Source organism: Leptosomus discolor, chromosome 4 (assembly GCF_034619465.1).
Source record: "Leptosomus discolor isolate bLepDis1 chromosome 4, bLepDis1.hap2, whole genome shotgun sequence".
Taxonomy (NCBI): Eukaryota; Metazoa; Chordata; class Aves; order Leptosomiformes; family Leptosomidae; genus Leptosomus; species Leptosomus discolor.
This window is the reverse complement of record NC_141394.1, coordinates 6,443,977-6,460,518: the sequence shown is the minus strand read 5'-3', so window position 1 is coordinate 6,460,518 and position 16,542 is coordinate 6,443,977. Positions and strand designations below refer to the sequence as shown.

The window sequence follows — 16,542 nt, the reverse complement described above, 5'->3', positions numbered from 1 at the left end:
TACCCATACGACTAACGATAATAATCAGTTACCATGTAGATTGTGAACCTGGATCCAAAAGAGTCCAATGCAGTTTACAGATTTGTTTCAGTACCTGTCTAAGAGAGAAACATGCCATCTACAGAATCACTATCTCTGTTTCTTGACAAACTAAAAATATTTGGAGGCCTATTATTGACATCTAGGCTAAATCCCTCTGTGTATCAATTAGGTCTGACAAAGCTCAGTTAAGGACTAAATTCTAGCGGTTGCTTTGGGAAAACGTCATTCAGAAGATGTCAGTAATATTTTCTTGCAATTGGTTGTCCACAAGTCTGTGTGATTAATACAATATACAGGTAAAATTATTTTAGACTGCAATGAAAGCTTCCTATTACACAAGTTGGAAAGAACTGGTCTTTTGTATTCAGCTTTCTAAGGTTCTAAGATACCTGATTTCCCACTGACTTCAACTGTCTTCAGTTTTATTTTAATGCTAGGAGAGAGCATGCAGCATCTCACAGACTTTGTTACCTTAATGAAAAACCTCAAAGTTTCATATCGGTATTCTACTTAAACACAACTTCGTACTTACGTTGTAAAGGCCGGATTTAGTTTCGCTCCAAGATAGTAGGAATACAGTATGAACATTCCAATCATAAATGCAAGAAATACCATAATAAAAAGGACCATAAACTTGAAGATGTCCTTAACAGTCCTTCCAAGTGAAATCTGCAAGGGCCCAAAACTCTCATTTGCAGGCAGGATATATGCAATCCGAGAAAAGCTAAGAACGACAGCAATTGCATAAAGGCCTTCAGATATTATCTGAGGATCAGACGGGAGCCATTTATCTCTAGCTGGAAAATATGAAATATAGGGGTAAGTATAAGGAAGTATTAATTTATCACAATGTTGAAATATAGATCTGGACAGGAATTTCCATGAACTTGTCTGAATTTAGTTGAGACATATATTTGAAGAGTCTGGTAGTTACTACTCTATTCCTATTTCCTTTAAGTCACAAATGACGAATAAAAGTTACATTACCTTTTGCTAGAGGAAAAACTGTACTGGAAGAAACATGATATTTTCTTCCACTGTTTGCATTTTAACCTGAACTACAAAACAATAAATAAGTCCTTATTGCTTTTCTTAGCATGTCTGTATTATTAGTTAACTTGTTAAGCACTATGCTAAAGCCAGAAATTTATTCATATTTGTGTTTTATTGATGGGCAGTTATCAGTGCTGGTTGACGAACAATTTCATTTATTAATCACAGCAGGCTTTTGCCTTTGTTACAAGTTCAGGATATAATCTAGTCCCCATTGAAATCATGAAGATTTTTGCCGTGGGTTTTGCACACAATACGTACAGTAATAACTGAGTTATATATAAATTATTATATTGCTTATTATGTGAATTAACGCACCATCTTAGCAAAATAACACTGAATTAAATGTGTTTCATATCAAAACACCACGTTTCTAAATGTGTATTTATATATTTAAATATAGCTTGCAAATGTTTAAAGTCAAGAGGGTCAAAATTAACTCTAGGATAAACAGTTACAACAAAATTATGGACAGCTACATTTGAACTGATTTTGCCCTTTTGCCTATTGTTTGGGTTTAATATATTAGCAAACTTATTTGTCAAATTAGCATCACAATAACTATTGTTTAAATAGCATAGAAACAAAAATATTGAGCCAGAAATGGTTAGACAATGCCATGAACACAAACACATGCAAATATTCATCTTAAGGCTTCAAAATGCTAGTGCATCCTACCAGTTTTTCTATGTCCAGATCTGTGTTGCAGAAAAGTTCAACTCACCATAAGTAAAATACTCTATTTCTGGAGGAAGCGTGACCTCAGAGAGGTCATTCTCCTCAATGTAGTTGTCCACATATTGTTGTGCTTTTGTGGCCTGCAGGAACGCCAGAAGCCTCGCTGTGAAAGCAGCAATGAAAATGGACAGCATCCCAAAATCCAAAACATTCCATAACTGCAAAATATATTCCCTGGGTCCTTCGAGCCACAGCTCTTTGCATTCTGACCACATCATACCTACAACAAGAAATGAAAAAAACATAGCAACGTTGGCCAAACTCTTTGCATTTAAACTCTCTGCGTTTGCCATTTCACGAAACCAGGTGATACCAGTGGGGCAAAAATTCACTTATTTGCAGTGTCACAGTGTCATCATACACCTTGACGAAGGCTCTCTCGGCTTCAACAGGGTCAGTCAAATGGCAAGGTATTAACTGACATGCAGGGATAAAGCTCAGAAATCTCCACAGAGACACAACTTTGCAGTGAAAATATTATGGCCTAATAATATAACAGTATGCTGTACTTCTGAAGAAGGAAAAATGTTACATGTGGAAAAATAAGTCCTCTAAGTTCCTTACCATTTACATTCATAAAACACTTCTGAATCAGAAGGATTAATTTTTACAGAGGAGCACAGCTACCTAACTACACAGATAACCAATTATACTACTGGTTCTCCACTTTATAGAACAAGATAATTTTCAGCACAGAAAGTGGAATTTGGCTATGTGTAATTCAGTTTTCTTACTCAAGCTTTTCTTTAGAAATTAATTTACGTGGAATTAACCCAGATCACAGCCTCATCATAACCTAGAGATACGGTTGCTGGGAATCAAGACTTTTTCTTACTTCAAAGAAGCTTCTTAGGAAAAAACACCAAACAAACAACAAACCCACACCACCACAACTTTTTTTCTTGTCTCGCTGGCTGGGTAATTCAGAGGGGTACTGCTGCCATCCCAACCATATGCACAGCAGCCACGATTGGATTGGCTTGAGGCTGGCTGTCTCTGAGTGCCCAAGAAATTCTCACAGTGACCGAGTCCTAGAGTCCATCAAAATCTCAGTCCTTGCCTTCTGTCAAATAAGGCTGCTCCCCACAAGTACACGCTGGGGCTACCACAAGGCAGCATACAGGGATATGCATCTCCCCACCCTAACATAGTTTAAGATAAAGCAGTGCTTAAACCAGGAGATATAGGTGATTCGGAGGGCAGAGTGAGGCACCTTCATGTTGCAGCCACAGTAATGCTTTCTCTTCCCGCAGCCTGTAAAAGCTGAGAACGCTGCATTATCATGGGGCTGACCAACATTTTGCTACGAAAAGCACCTGACTGATGAAATGCTAGAGATAGCATCCTCTGCCACACCAAGTTTCAAACATGCTGACTGCCTGTTTTGTGAAAAAAAAACCACCAAACCAAACCCTGCGTAATCAGAACTGACTCATTAGCCCCTTGACACTGGTAGAAACTGTGATTTCCCCAAATGTTACCTAGGCAGCAACGCCACGGGCACTGATGTGCCAGCGCATTGACACCGAGCAGTACGAACTCCTGACCTTCTGGCACGTACAGCAGCGTAGGCTTCCCGATACTATTGAAGAAAACCACTTCAGTAAAGTATAACTTCTGTGGTGTTCTCTTCAGCAGACCTGCGCTCCTGTTACAAATTCCAGAATTACCAAACAGTACGGCAAATCAGTAAAGAAAATTTTACCCCATGCTGCAAGAGGAGGCAACACAGAGATGCTCTGATGCTCTCACCAGTTCTAACACACTGCTATCTGCCCTAAGGGTTTATTCTAACTGCACAGCAGCAGGAGCAAAGGTGTGGGACCTGGGCTTCTCTCCTTTCAGAATTTATATCTGTAGGAAAATAGCTGACAAAGATGAAGGGGTAATATACCTACCAAGTACCCATACCATGATCAGCATTTCTGTCCAGGTGAACTGGGTAGTCTTCACCCTAAAGATCTGCTTAGGGTAATCGGTAACAGTGACATTCGGTAGCGTTGTTATACCTTCAAATCTGTCTGAAGCATTGAACACCAGCAAGCCTAGGAAAATAATGAAGGATGCTGCATGTGCCACAAATTTCATAAATGGGCTTCGAAGAATTCTTCCAAGCTGCAAAGGCAGAATGAAAGCAGTCACTCAGTTTTCTCAAAGAAACAAACTCTTTCATCAGGCATTGCAGAAGCACAAATGGGCACTCAGAGCTCAGGACAGTCTGAAACTTCGTTTTTAAAGGATACTCTTCTAAGCACTGAACTGTGATGCTTTACCATTTCAGACAAAAGTCCTCCCAAAGGCAGCCTCATGGAGTACATTGTCTTGTTAGCGAGTGTTCCTGTTATTTCATAAACTCTGCATGGCAATGTTTGAGGAGAAACACTCCAAAGAATTACAAACGTACAATGGCTGTGACCAGAAAGAGTTTGATCTAATGCCCACAGATACCAATGGGGGGGCAGAAGCAAGCCCATGGAAAATAAATAAATAAAATCTCTGAGTAGCAAAATGCTTTCTCTACCAGCAACAGCATACTATTAGCTTGTCTATGACTATAGCTCTAGGAAAAATTATAGACTCATCTTCTCATCTCTGGCTACTGTATTCCATCCACAGAATATACCTTCAGAGCTCTACGTGCCAAATAAATAACCTGTGCCTACTAAAAATAATGACTGTTCCGTCCCGATGGACTAAGTAGGGTAAGATCAGAAATATTACTATTTTCAAATAAATTCAGCTGATTTCATTCACAGCTGCACCAGAAGAGAGGACTGGCCACCTCCAGCAGACCACACTGGAAAGAGCAACAGGCCTGTCACTGTTATTCATTGTATGAAAAAGAAAAGTCTGTGATCCCATCAGTACTAGCCTTATCCTGCAAGCCAGTGTCAGAAGTGCCAAGCTATAAGCCCCCTGCTCCGAGAGCAATACTGCCAGTACCCTTTATTTAGGCAGTGAAGGTCTCGTGTGGCCAGTGCTGCTGCAATTCCCCACCCTGTGCTCAAAAAACGCAGGTTATCAGCGGGGCTGCACCACAGCCAGCAATTTGTGCATTGGCTCAAGCACAGAGATGGCACAGAGATTCCCTAACAACGCTCTTTGGAGACCTCTTGGGGGAAAGACACCTGTAGGTTTACTTGTCCTTCCCAGCCTACTTCCCTTTGGGAGGAGTGGGACCTTTGGAATACACCTCCTTTCTGTGGCCTGAACGGGACAATGCTCATCCCATCTCTGCACAAGGTGTGACAAGGTAGATGCTAGATAGACTTCTTCCTCTTAGCTGCTGCATATCTCCTAAGGCCAAAGATCTCCCGCTTCCTTCAGTACAACAGATCAATATATTGCTCCTTTGTTAATGCTAACATACAGTTCTAATGTGATAAACTATCACATACATCACCAATATTACACAATATTCCAAAATCCCCTGTAAAGCGCTGCATTATCAGCAGTATCATATAAGAAGCAGATGGTGAACTGGAAGTAGCTCTCTTATTTCAAGGAATGGTTTTTCTGACACTGGGGTCAGCTACTATGAACTAAGCAGAACTAAACAGCATTTACTACCTGTGCAAACAATCTCGGGTTCCCTTCCTGCTCCTGACCTTTAGAAAGCAGGTTGAAATTACAATATCAAACAACTGATTTGAATGTACAGTATTTTTATTTGACATGAGCACTAGGAAAAGTGTCAGGTGTTTCTGGTACTGGGAATTAAAGCTCAAGGACAAAAGTCACTTTTCCATATTAGAAACCTGCTAAAATATATTAGTATGTTTCCATGCTATGGAGCTGTGAGTGAGGAATATCTTTACTGCAGATATTCATGGAAAGTGCCATTTCAGAGAATCATGAGTAACAATTACACTATTTTCATAAAGGTTTATCTTTAAAGTAAATATTTAACCCAGAGAAAACATCAGGTTTCCTTGAAATATGCAGGAGATGAGCAAAATTTTATCCTTTTTGAGATGAACTACAGCAGCAAAACGTAAGTGAAACCCACATTTCTTTGCTGTACACTTGTTAAGGAAATAAAATTGAAAGACCACATTCAGCACAGAAGTAAATGTACTTAAAATGTTTAAAAAAAGTTAATGTAACAGAAATATTCCTTCTTCTGATTTACCAAAGACCTATTTGATATGCTTCATTTGCAGACAATTTACATGCTACAGACTATAAGGATTTCAAAGAAACTGCTGTTATTTTCATTGTGAGATCATCAGGAAAACTGGAAGCACCCATATATTTTCACATAATTCTAAAGAGGTAAGAGTTTCCAGTTGCACTCTCTTACGAATATCCCCTACCACATGGTTGGAATACTCCATTTAATTCAATTTCTGCTTTATGGCTCACCTGGTAAACAGACCTCCTAAAGCAGGAATAACAAATATTTTACTTAAGATTAAGTTCTGCATCAGTGAAGTCAACAGATGTTCTGCTAATAGTTTATATGGGAACAGCATCAGCTCTTAGATGCCATCAGAGGAGACCTAACGCAGAATCTGAGAGGTGACTTCCAAAAAATCCATGTTACAAATACAAGTACAATTACATAGGAGAGATTGCAAGGTGAGCACAATCCACAGAAACTTAAAAAAGAAAAAAAATGCTCTCAGAGATGTTTTTTTTTTTTCTTTCTTTAAACTTAACAACAATTTATTTTCACCCTTCATCACTGTGGTCCCCTCTTCCCAGTGCAAACAAAGCAAATAGGCTCTTTTGGCTCAAGACTAGAGATTACTAAAAATATCGTTAATTAGTTAACATTTGGAAGCAACAGAATCGGAGGTACAACATCGCATTTTGAATGCCAGAAATTGAAAAACAGCTCCCAGAATAGCACAAGATACGTAATTTATAAAATTCAGTACCCTGCTACATGGTGCAATCCAATAACCAATGGCTAGAAATGGAAGGCCCAATGCCACAACCAGCACCACCAGACACTTGATAGCTATGGTCTGCTCCCGTAATCCTGAGAGATTTTCATACCAGATAGTCAGTAGCTGTTGCTGACAGTTTGGATGGGCCACAAACTGTAAAGAAAAAGAAAGAAAACCAAGACATATTATAATTTGTAAGAAGAGTTATATAACTGCTACATACACGATCATGATCACCTTAAATATCTGGTGTTAATTTAGACTTCAAGAACCATGGTTTTTTCTCCTTTCCTTTAGAATAAAGGTTAATAAATAAAGAAGAAACTGCTGAGCTGATTTAAAGCAGCACTTTGGGGGCAAGGTTGTGCATGTGGACAGCCATCGCTGATCAAAGCCTTTTATGCATTATTAGAACAGCTTCACATACCCAGCTGGATCCTGTCAGAGTCGAACCTCAGTCCTAAGTTCCAAGAATTTCACAGCAAACCAAGCTGATCCAAGGCACATGCAGAATTTCTGCGGAGACTGAAAATTCTGGTCTGACCATAATCCACCGTTAGCCTCTCCCCTTCCGGCGCATGCTCTTCACAGTCCTCTTAAAACACTTTTGATGTTTTTTTTTGATTTAGACAAAGGCTCCAAATACCTCCTTAACCATCTATACATTTTCAGTCTAAAACTTACTGAGGCAAGAAATAAATGAAGCAAAAGTACAGCACAGAATTTTAAACCTCACCAGAACACACAGATGAATATTGAAAAGGTTTATTTTCTCTTACTACCACCAATGGTGCTAGGTATCACCTCTACTTAGATGTATGCAGGATTTGAAAAATAATCAGAAGCCACTTACTACGAACACTTTCATGTTTTGTGGAAAACAAAATTTAGCATTCAGTAACACAAAGAAATTCAATTTTGTGAACCAGATGAAAAGACCTTATGGTTTTGATGATGCTCTAAGGACTCTGTAATAGACTGTGTTTTGCTGTACAGTTTTCTGTTTTCTCTATGTTCATGCCTTTGATACTATCTCAGCTGGAAAATATTAAATCCTCAAATTTGACAGTTTTCAAAAACAACTTTTCCCATTTCACTATTCTGAGATTTTAAAGGACTTTGAACGTATAGATTGTTATCACGATACAGTCTAATGCTATTTCTGTTTTAATGAGTTAACAGCTTAACAATATACTGCAGAAGGCTCAAATAAGATCTGTGTATACTTAGCTAAAAATATGAACATTTCAGTGATTTTTGAGCAAGATGATTTTAATGATTTCTTTTAGGAGATGTTTCTTTTATCTTTGCTGATTAGTTTACATTATTATTTATCAATATTAAGTGTTTGCTCATGTATTTCTATAGCAGAAGGACTAAAAGGTATCAAACATAATAAAGGAAGCCACAAGACTAGATGTTTACAAATAACTGAATAAATATAGCCTCTGATGAAATTACCAAAAGTTGACATATTAAGGCATTTAAACAATTAAACTGACTGATTGTCAGTAGTCTAAGCACGCACGGCTATCACTGTATTTCAATTCATTGAATGTCAGACTATTTTTGGCATGTTCAACCCTACATCCAAATTTTGGTACTTTGTTTTCTTGTAGCCAGATATGGACACACGAAAGATAATTTTCAAACATACTTAAGTCTGATGCCTGGTGAAGTCCTGAATAACAATTCCATTTGTTAAGACACGCTTTATTTTACTAAAATCACTTTTGGTCGAATTTGTTGAAAGGTGTGTAAATATTGCTCTATTTTTAAAGCACTGTTGTATTTCTTTAGGATAAAGCAATGTGGACAGAGGAGACTATGCAGCCACTCCATCGGGATGATGTCGTGTAACCAGGAGTGTGCAGCCCATGTTGGGTGCAGCTACTGAAGAAACGTAAGGGGTAGGAAGGAAGAAGAATTCTATAGCGCTCTCTGTTCTTTGCCCATTATATTTACATTTCTGGTTAAGTCCATTTTTAAAGCGTTATCATACTCATCATTACCACTATTACTACTATACCATGTCCTATGAGACTCCCACATCACAAGAGCATGTAGGACATCAGTGAAGCACAAGGGTAGGCAGCCTAGTTACCACAGCAATTTAAGAAATCTGGTAATACACGTCACATTGGTTGGCAATAATTAGTAAAATGGAGAAAAGAATGCTAGGCAGTGTCACAAAAAAGATTTGAAAATAATTCTGATAACTCTGATAATCTGTGTTAGATTAAGAGTGAGATTTGATCAGAGTTGCTTATATTTAAAAAAAATACTGTAAGCCTTGGACATCAATTTTATTATCCTTTGTACTCTATTGAGATCATAATGTACTATATACAGTCTTGTTTGCCAGGTCTTGCCTGCAAAACACCATTTATATTCCAAATCTCATTAAAAAGTGCATACAGTAGTACAATAGGGCAGACTTCTTAAAAACAAATCAAATTAAATCATTGGCAATGAAAACAGGGAACCTTAAAACTCTCAGAGGAGGAATCTGAAGCTGTTACAGGAACTGTAAAAAGGGAAGCAATCTTCATTTTTTAATCTATTTTGCTTTAAAACCTAAGTCCCAAAGTATTTTGGTGCGTGATTAACCAGTTAGATCACATATTAATGCAGTTTGTACCGACAGTGGAATGACCAACAGAAATAAACAAAAATATTTTAGAAGGGTTTTAAGAAATTAACGTCAATTTGAACTATGTATTCTTTTTATTATGCTGTCATCTTTGAAGCTTATGAATCATAAGAACTGCCAGCCTGGCCAGTTTGAAAAAAAGAGACTGTTTTTTGTGTGTTTGTGCATTCTAACATATGTCCCCAGTCTCCTCTTTAGCTAAGATAAATTTCATTCTCAACTCAGAACATCAAGGGACAAATCCTACAGCAAGGTAACTGTGGCCAAAGACAGGAAAGTAAATAGTTATTTCAAATTACAAAGACATTTTTAAAAAGCAGACTTAAAACTGCAGGGAAGAAGAGAGAGAAGAAACACCCACTAATTCCTTCTATTACCAGAGGGAATGGGAAGAAACAGCAAAGAAGCTTTAAGGGAGCTTGCCTAGGGCTATGAATCAGCCCACGGGCCCTCTTGCACGTCATCCAGGGCTGTGTGCTCGTTTACTCCTCCTGGTCTATCAACATTTTGATCTGATGCTAAGAGGAGATCTGCCTGTGCTACAATTTTCCCCAGAACAGGGAGGAGTTAGTGCGTAAGATGCCAATGGTTATGGCAAGTTCTTCTCTGGCAGTAAGTCTAAGGGCTCTTGAGAAGATCTTAGAACTTATTCAACTGTTGGCAACTGCACAACGTGCGCCACTTCCAAGCCCTCAGAGCAACTCATGTCACTTCTCTCATCCACAAAATCTCCAAAATACATCCTTTTCTCCAGCTCTGCTGAAATATTTGCATTGATGCTTCTGTTGTTTTTATTTTCAGCAAGTGCAACCTCTTCTATGCTTTTTTCCCCCTTGTATATCTGTCTCCACCCAGCTTTATCTCCTCCAGGGACAGTAGATTCACATATTTCACCTACCAATCACATCATCTTACAACCTTGTTCCTTCTGCATTTCTCTTCTCATCCTACTTCCCATGTTTCTTATTTTTTCATTACATGTTGATTTTCATTACATGTTGATTTATCTAATATCTTAGGATCCAATCCAAACTCCAGTGAACAGCAAAGATACATGAGGACACACTCTGGTCACTAAAAAAATCCCCATTTTAATTTAGCTGCTTTTCTGGGTATAATTGACTGTTACACTTCAGTTTCATAACCACGAACCAAGTCTTCAATATATAAATTTTTTCTGTATGACTAAGAATGACTATAATGGTATTTATTCCTAACGTCCTAATGACTGAGTTTAGACATAGCAGGAACAGATGCTGGCACGCTCTGATACCCAAACACACAACATACAAAGAGAATTTTGAATCTTTTTTATTATCTATCAATTTGCAACCTTCAGTGTTTGAAAATTAAATCCTGTTATTTTACTCAAACTCTTACTGATTTCACTTGGAAATTCCACTCTGATTTTTATCTCAGCAAGAACTGGAGAACTTGGCCCAGTGTCAGCAACTTCTCTGAAATACTGTCAGCAATCTAAAGACAGAGTTAAGATACAATACTAAAAGCACTGCTGCAGCAGCTATTCAGCACACGGAGCAAGACCACTTGTTCTAACTAGTTTTTCTTGTTTCGTGGTTTTCTGGTTTTGTTTTTGTTTTTTAATTCCCTTAGTCTTTCACTCTTGGGGCTGCAGTTTCAGTCTGAACCCTAGCTTCAAAATCATATCCTGTTTACAAGATGGGCTACACTTCAATGCAGTGCTTAGGGTATTAAGTGCAAGAGTTTCATTACTAATAGAATTAAAACCTCCATTTCCCTAGCAGTGAACTTCTGCGCACATTTGCTCACTTGTCATATGCTTTTTCCTGTCTCTCCTCCCTCTGAAAAGGGCATAAGGCTCATTAACCATTTAATGAACCTGCACTTCTATTTGGCTGTACTATCTGTCTTGCAACAGTGAACTGACCTTAACGTAGCTGACCCAGAAGTGCAGGTAGAAATACTGAAAGCTAAGAAACATAAGCCACATCCTTGTCTTCTTCCTACAGCTGTAGAGTTGAAAGCATCCTGTGGGGAGTTCCCACATCTCAATCTGTTCTACAGTCAGAATATCGCTATAGTCTTCCACAGTTGTAATGGAGCCAGTCCCAGCACCAAAGGACCACCATGGCAGAGACATTTCCTGGTTCAACCCTTGTCACGCCCTCCGTGATGGCCATGAACAGCATAGGTAAACAGACGCACCATCTATTTACTTCCTTCCACCACGATCATTAGTCCGGTAGGTTCTGAACTCTATTTGTCATGAATTAAGTTTATCTACAAATAATCAATCTCTTGCAAGAGAAGAAAACAAGTTTGCTACATGGAATTGTCTTTTTTTGCACTATGTAGGTTTTTTGTTATTGTTTACAGAGCTGTGTGGCCCTTTGCCCAGCAGTTGATTTAATCAGTGACAACGACCTCTTCGAAGAAAACCAGAGTCTTCAACAAGAAATCCGAGAAGTCTCAGCAAAGGGTTGGTAACATTAATATGCAACAGCATAAAAATTTCATATGTTATTTAGATATGATAACATGTTTATGTACTTTGATTCTTTCCCTGCTTCATTCTTTTTAATCAATTTAATACTCCTATTTATTTACCATGAATTCTGGTAATTAGTATGCATTTATCTGCTGTAGACCAATTCTATATTGGAAACAATGATTTGCTGTTCAGGATCTGTCTTTACAATTTTTGTTACTCATCTTTTAGTGACATAATAAACACCAATATTTCCCAGTTGTTCTGGCAGGTTGCTTACAATTCATTTTACAGCAGATTGGCTCAACAGGTGACCACAGAATACAGTGTTATTTATTCTGAAAGACAAAAGACTTCTTGCAGAGATGATGAACCTATAATGGCTGTTAAGAACGGAAATAATGTTAACCATGTAAACAGCTAGCTGTAAATAAAATATAGGCATTGCTTTATTTCTTGATTCCTCTCACAGTAGGACACAGTATTAACTATTTTCTGTGCTAGGTTAGTGGGATCTTAGAAAAAACAACATAGCCATATATTGAAAACTGCTACAATAAATGGATATGCATCATGTCAAATGTGTGATACACAGCTCCATTTTTCAAGACATAACGTTCACTCACAAATAAGCATTCACTGAAAATTACTTTGAGAGAGGCATCAACTGAAAACACATTGCAAAACACCTATACAGGTGCAAAGATGAAGAACTGAAATGAACTGATTAACTAGCCACAAATATATTCCATATATTTTCAGGACTGAATTTAAAAATATTTTTTACAGGTACACACAGAGTAAATAATGTAGAATTCCTCACTACAACCTCATAGTTACAGGTGAGCTGTTTGATTTACTGTCATATTTTAAAATAAATTTTAAAAATCATATAGTTACTGACAACTTAGATGTTCTCTTTTCGTTTTTCAAAGTAGTAAAAGAAAGACCCTTTTTTTCAAAAAAGACCCATGTGTTGATAAAAACAATAGTAGCAAGCTGCAAGACTTACCTCCCAGAATTCACTTCCCTGATTAAGTTACTTGAGGTAGAAAGCAAAGGTAATAAAAAGATATAACGAACAAATCAGTTCTTTTCATTGGTTGAAACCAACACTTTCACAAATACAGCTTTCTCTTTGGATTAGATATTATCACACAGGCTGGCAGGAAGACAGATCCTTACTTTCACTGAGCGAAAAATCTGGCTCCACTGAAATCTCTTCTTTTGGCTTAATCAGGAGAAAGATCTGACCAACAGAGTATAACCTTGCTAGCACAGCTGATTTATTTCATTAAAATCTCCTGCCAATTTTCAGCTGTGGAAAGTAGATTAAACTAAACTCCTCCACTGTAGCTCCCTTCTGCCAGCGCCTGCTTTGCAAGCATCTTGATCATACTCGCTATGTCCCAGTAATGCATCTGACCACCAGCTCATAACACCTGTGGAATAAGGAGATGACACTGTCTTCCTGTGACACCGTCTGAAAGCACTGGCTCTGAGGAGTTACCTTTTTGACTTCATACTTAATGGCCAGCTTCACACGGCTCAGTGATGCTCTGTGTCTCTGCGCTTCAACTGGCTCAGAGTTTAAATCCCCGTTCAGAATGGCTTCCACTTCTTCCGAGTCTCGGCAGAGATCAAGAACACCAACCACAAAATCCTTGCACTGCATAGACAGCTTGCGATAGTCGTTCTGAAACAGAAGGGTTAGAGAAAATGGCTCATGACAAACACGTTTAAGAGTCAATGGCAAGGAAAAAAGAACCTGTACAAGTTGCTAAAAACTAATAGTGTGTGAGTTTTACACAGTATGTCAAGTCCGGAGTGTATCAGACACGACAAAGCTCTTGTATAGCAGCATCATTTCCTCTCTGGCATAAGGCAGCCACTTGAACAGAAGATGATGACAGCTGTTTAACAGAGCTACATAATAGCTCGATGGAAATAACCCAGATGGGCAGCAAGGGGAAGTTGAACAGACAAATAAGAGTTGCACAAACAAACCAGAACCAGAACTCTTGAAATACTAACCTCACCTTTGCAAAAACTTTGCAGACAATTAACAAAATAATTCTTACAGGATGCCTCCTAGGCTACAAGTATATTTCTGCTCTCTCTATACTGTTAAAATGGCTGCTTACTCTTTAATGTATACCATATTCATTTCCACCCCTTTCCCCGGCTCTGCTTCCCACTTACCCTTGGAACCGCTTCACACCCAACAAGGTGTACAGTGGGTTATGAAGTAACTGCATAGAATAACTGTGGCATGAGCTTGGACACCAGTGTTGTGGGCAAAATACCCTAAACTTCCTGTACAGGCAGCACAGACACCAACTTCTTCAAGGGACAGTTCAAAGATATTAGGCTCCTGAGTCATTCTCTAAGAGACCAACTTTCCACTGACAACACAGCTGAATTACAGAGAATTTCTGAAAACCTCAACCCTTTTATTTAAGAGCTCTCTCCACCTTTTCCTTCCTCTTCCGCTCTCCTTCACTTCCCTGCCTATAGCTGTCAAACCATTCCTCTGAAAATCACCTGTTATTTTAAATGTCTTGTTTGCTCTCACTCTATCAGCTTTCCCTTTGATTACTGCTGGAGTCAACAGCTCTGCTTGCGTTACCTTCTGAAAGTATATAAAGCCAACATTTGTTTTCTCTTTCTAAAAAAATCCCCCCTTCTCCTATTCAGACTCTTTTCAAAACCTAATATTTTAGTAAAGCATCTCTTTCTCCCTCACTACTTCCATTTTGCACAGTGTCATTAGCCATTTCCAGACTTGTAACTTGTTGAATACAGCTGTGAAGTCTTACTGTGTCACGTAGAAAAAACAACTACTTTTTGCTGGTCCTTACTCTTTCTATCTTTCCTCAGCCTCCTTCAACCCTTCAAGACTTTGGGATCGTGTCCTCAGTTATGCTCATGTGCTGTGATGCTTTCCATGCAGCTACTAAACTACTGCATCCAGGGTGCAGCGGTACTGCTTTTCGCTACGTTCATACCTTGCATCGGGCACACTGCTCACGAGTTTCATGCTCTTCATCCTTACTCTTTTTGCTGCCTCCTTATCAAGGTGCTACCTTTAAACTTCTCAGCTGCTCATGTACAGCCACATCACAGAGGTTTCCGTCTATCCAATCTCTCTCTTCTGACAAAACATTTGTGGCTACATCTCAAAATTTTAAGATAACTCTGTAAAGCGTGTGTCTGTGAATCTCTGCTTGCACTTCTGCTTATGCTTGTCTATATCTTCCACCACCTCTGTGACATCACCGATAAGCTCTTATCTGACATCTACTTCAGTAGAAACTTTGGTATTCATTTATGTGTCCATGTCCTCTCCGCTAGATTTCTAGGACTTCTCTATCTGAGATGCCACGTCTGAGTTCCTCTAGGCTACAGCTGGAGAAGGAAACTTGACCGAGCCCGCCAATTTTACCTTGTTTTATCAAGTGTCTTCAGTGCCCAGCTACAAATAGCATAGCCTTCTTTTTCAATTACTTCACAGCTTTTCTTCATTTTTTCCCCCACTAGACCACCTAAAGACTAGTCCGAGTCCTCTGTCTCCCCATTTTTGTGTTTTCACTGTTCATTTTCAGACACTGCCTTTTTAAAATCACTTTTTAGGGGTACAAATTTTCCTTTGTGGTTCCTGCCTTCTCAAAAATGCTTCCTTACTGCTTCCACACTTATGATTTTCTCATTTAATCTCTTTTTTTTTTTTCCCTGAAACCCTCACTTATTCCACCTTGCCTAAGTAACTTTTACCTCCTTGTACTGCTAGTTTTGTTAAATTTTTAACTGAGCATCTATAAAGTGGGGTAGAGAAACTATCATGCTCTCAGCAGTTTCAAATTATTTAGGGAAAAGATGGGAAAAGAGACCGCATAGGATTATTGCAAGAATCAGCTACCAATCCCATAGGTCAGATTCAGATATGAATCAAAATGAAACATTACTGGAGACAAACAAATGCTACTAGGAATTGTGTTATTATGGAAGACTAACATCCCAGATACAGACTTGGAAACAACTGGCTTTACTCATCAACCTAAACAGGACCCAGTTATTTTGTTTGGTTGTAGATGACAAACTCAGTTGTCAGTGAACTAACAGGATGTAAGGTTATTTTAGATTTGGTTTTGGTAACCAAGGAGAACAGTACGGAAAAGCCAACTATAAAAATAATACTGGGATGCATTATTAAGTTCAGTGAAAGAATAAGCAAGCATATGTATGACTAAGATTTAGGACTTTTAAAAGGCAAAGTCTTGTAAGAAAGCTAGGCAAGGGAGTGAAACGCACTTATATGCATGCAGGTCCAAATGCAGAGAAGGCTTTCAAGTAAAATATGTGAAAGGACTAGACATCAGAGCCTACAAAGATAAAAACCTTGCAGTGTAAGACTCCAGAATGGTGGCTAGAATAGAAGTCTTAAAAAAGACAAAGGGGAACAGTTTTTCTTGACAGTCTAGTCAAGAAAGAAAGTTTCATCACAGAGGCCAAGAACTGTAAGTATAAACTGCTAGAAGTCAGGCTTGCAAAGGATGTTAAGCAAAGTACAAAGAGGTAAGACAATGTAAAAAGAAGATGGGGATTTTCTTCAGTGAAGACAGAGTAGAGACTAAAGACAACTCCAGTAAAGCCAAAAAGAATACTGTGCCTTCAGTTCACTGAAGTCCTAT

General features: G+C 38.5%; 1 protein-coding gene across 1 annotated transcript in view; it reads right to left on the bottom strand.

Annotated features, from left to right (window-relative positions):
- TRPC3 (transient receptor potential cation channel subfamily C member 3) overlaps positions 1–16,542 on the bottom strand; it is a 46,299-nt gene that overhangs the window by 9,894 nt on the left and 19,863 nt on the right. Inside the window, exons 3-7 of the mRNA XM_086463740.1 lie at positions 13,362–13,547; positions 6,717–6,881; positions 3,732–3,948; positions 1,820–2,053; positions 575–839 (exon numbers count right to left, since the gene is read on the bottom strand). Coding sequence (XP_086319866.1) covers positions 575–839; positions 1,820–2,053; positions 3,732–3,948; positions 6,717–6,881; positions 13,362–13,547 — 1,067 coding nt within the window. The remainder of the gene's footprint in view (positions 1–574; positions 840–1,819; positions 2,054–3,731; positions 3,949–6,716; positions 6,882–13,361; positions 13,548–16,542) is intronic.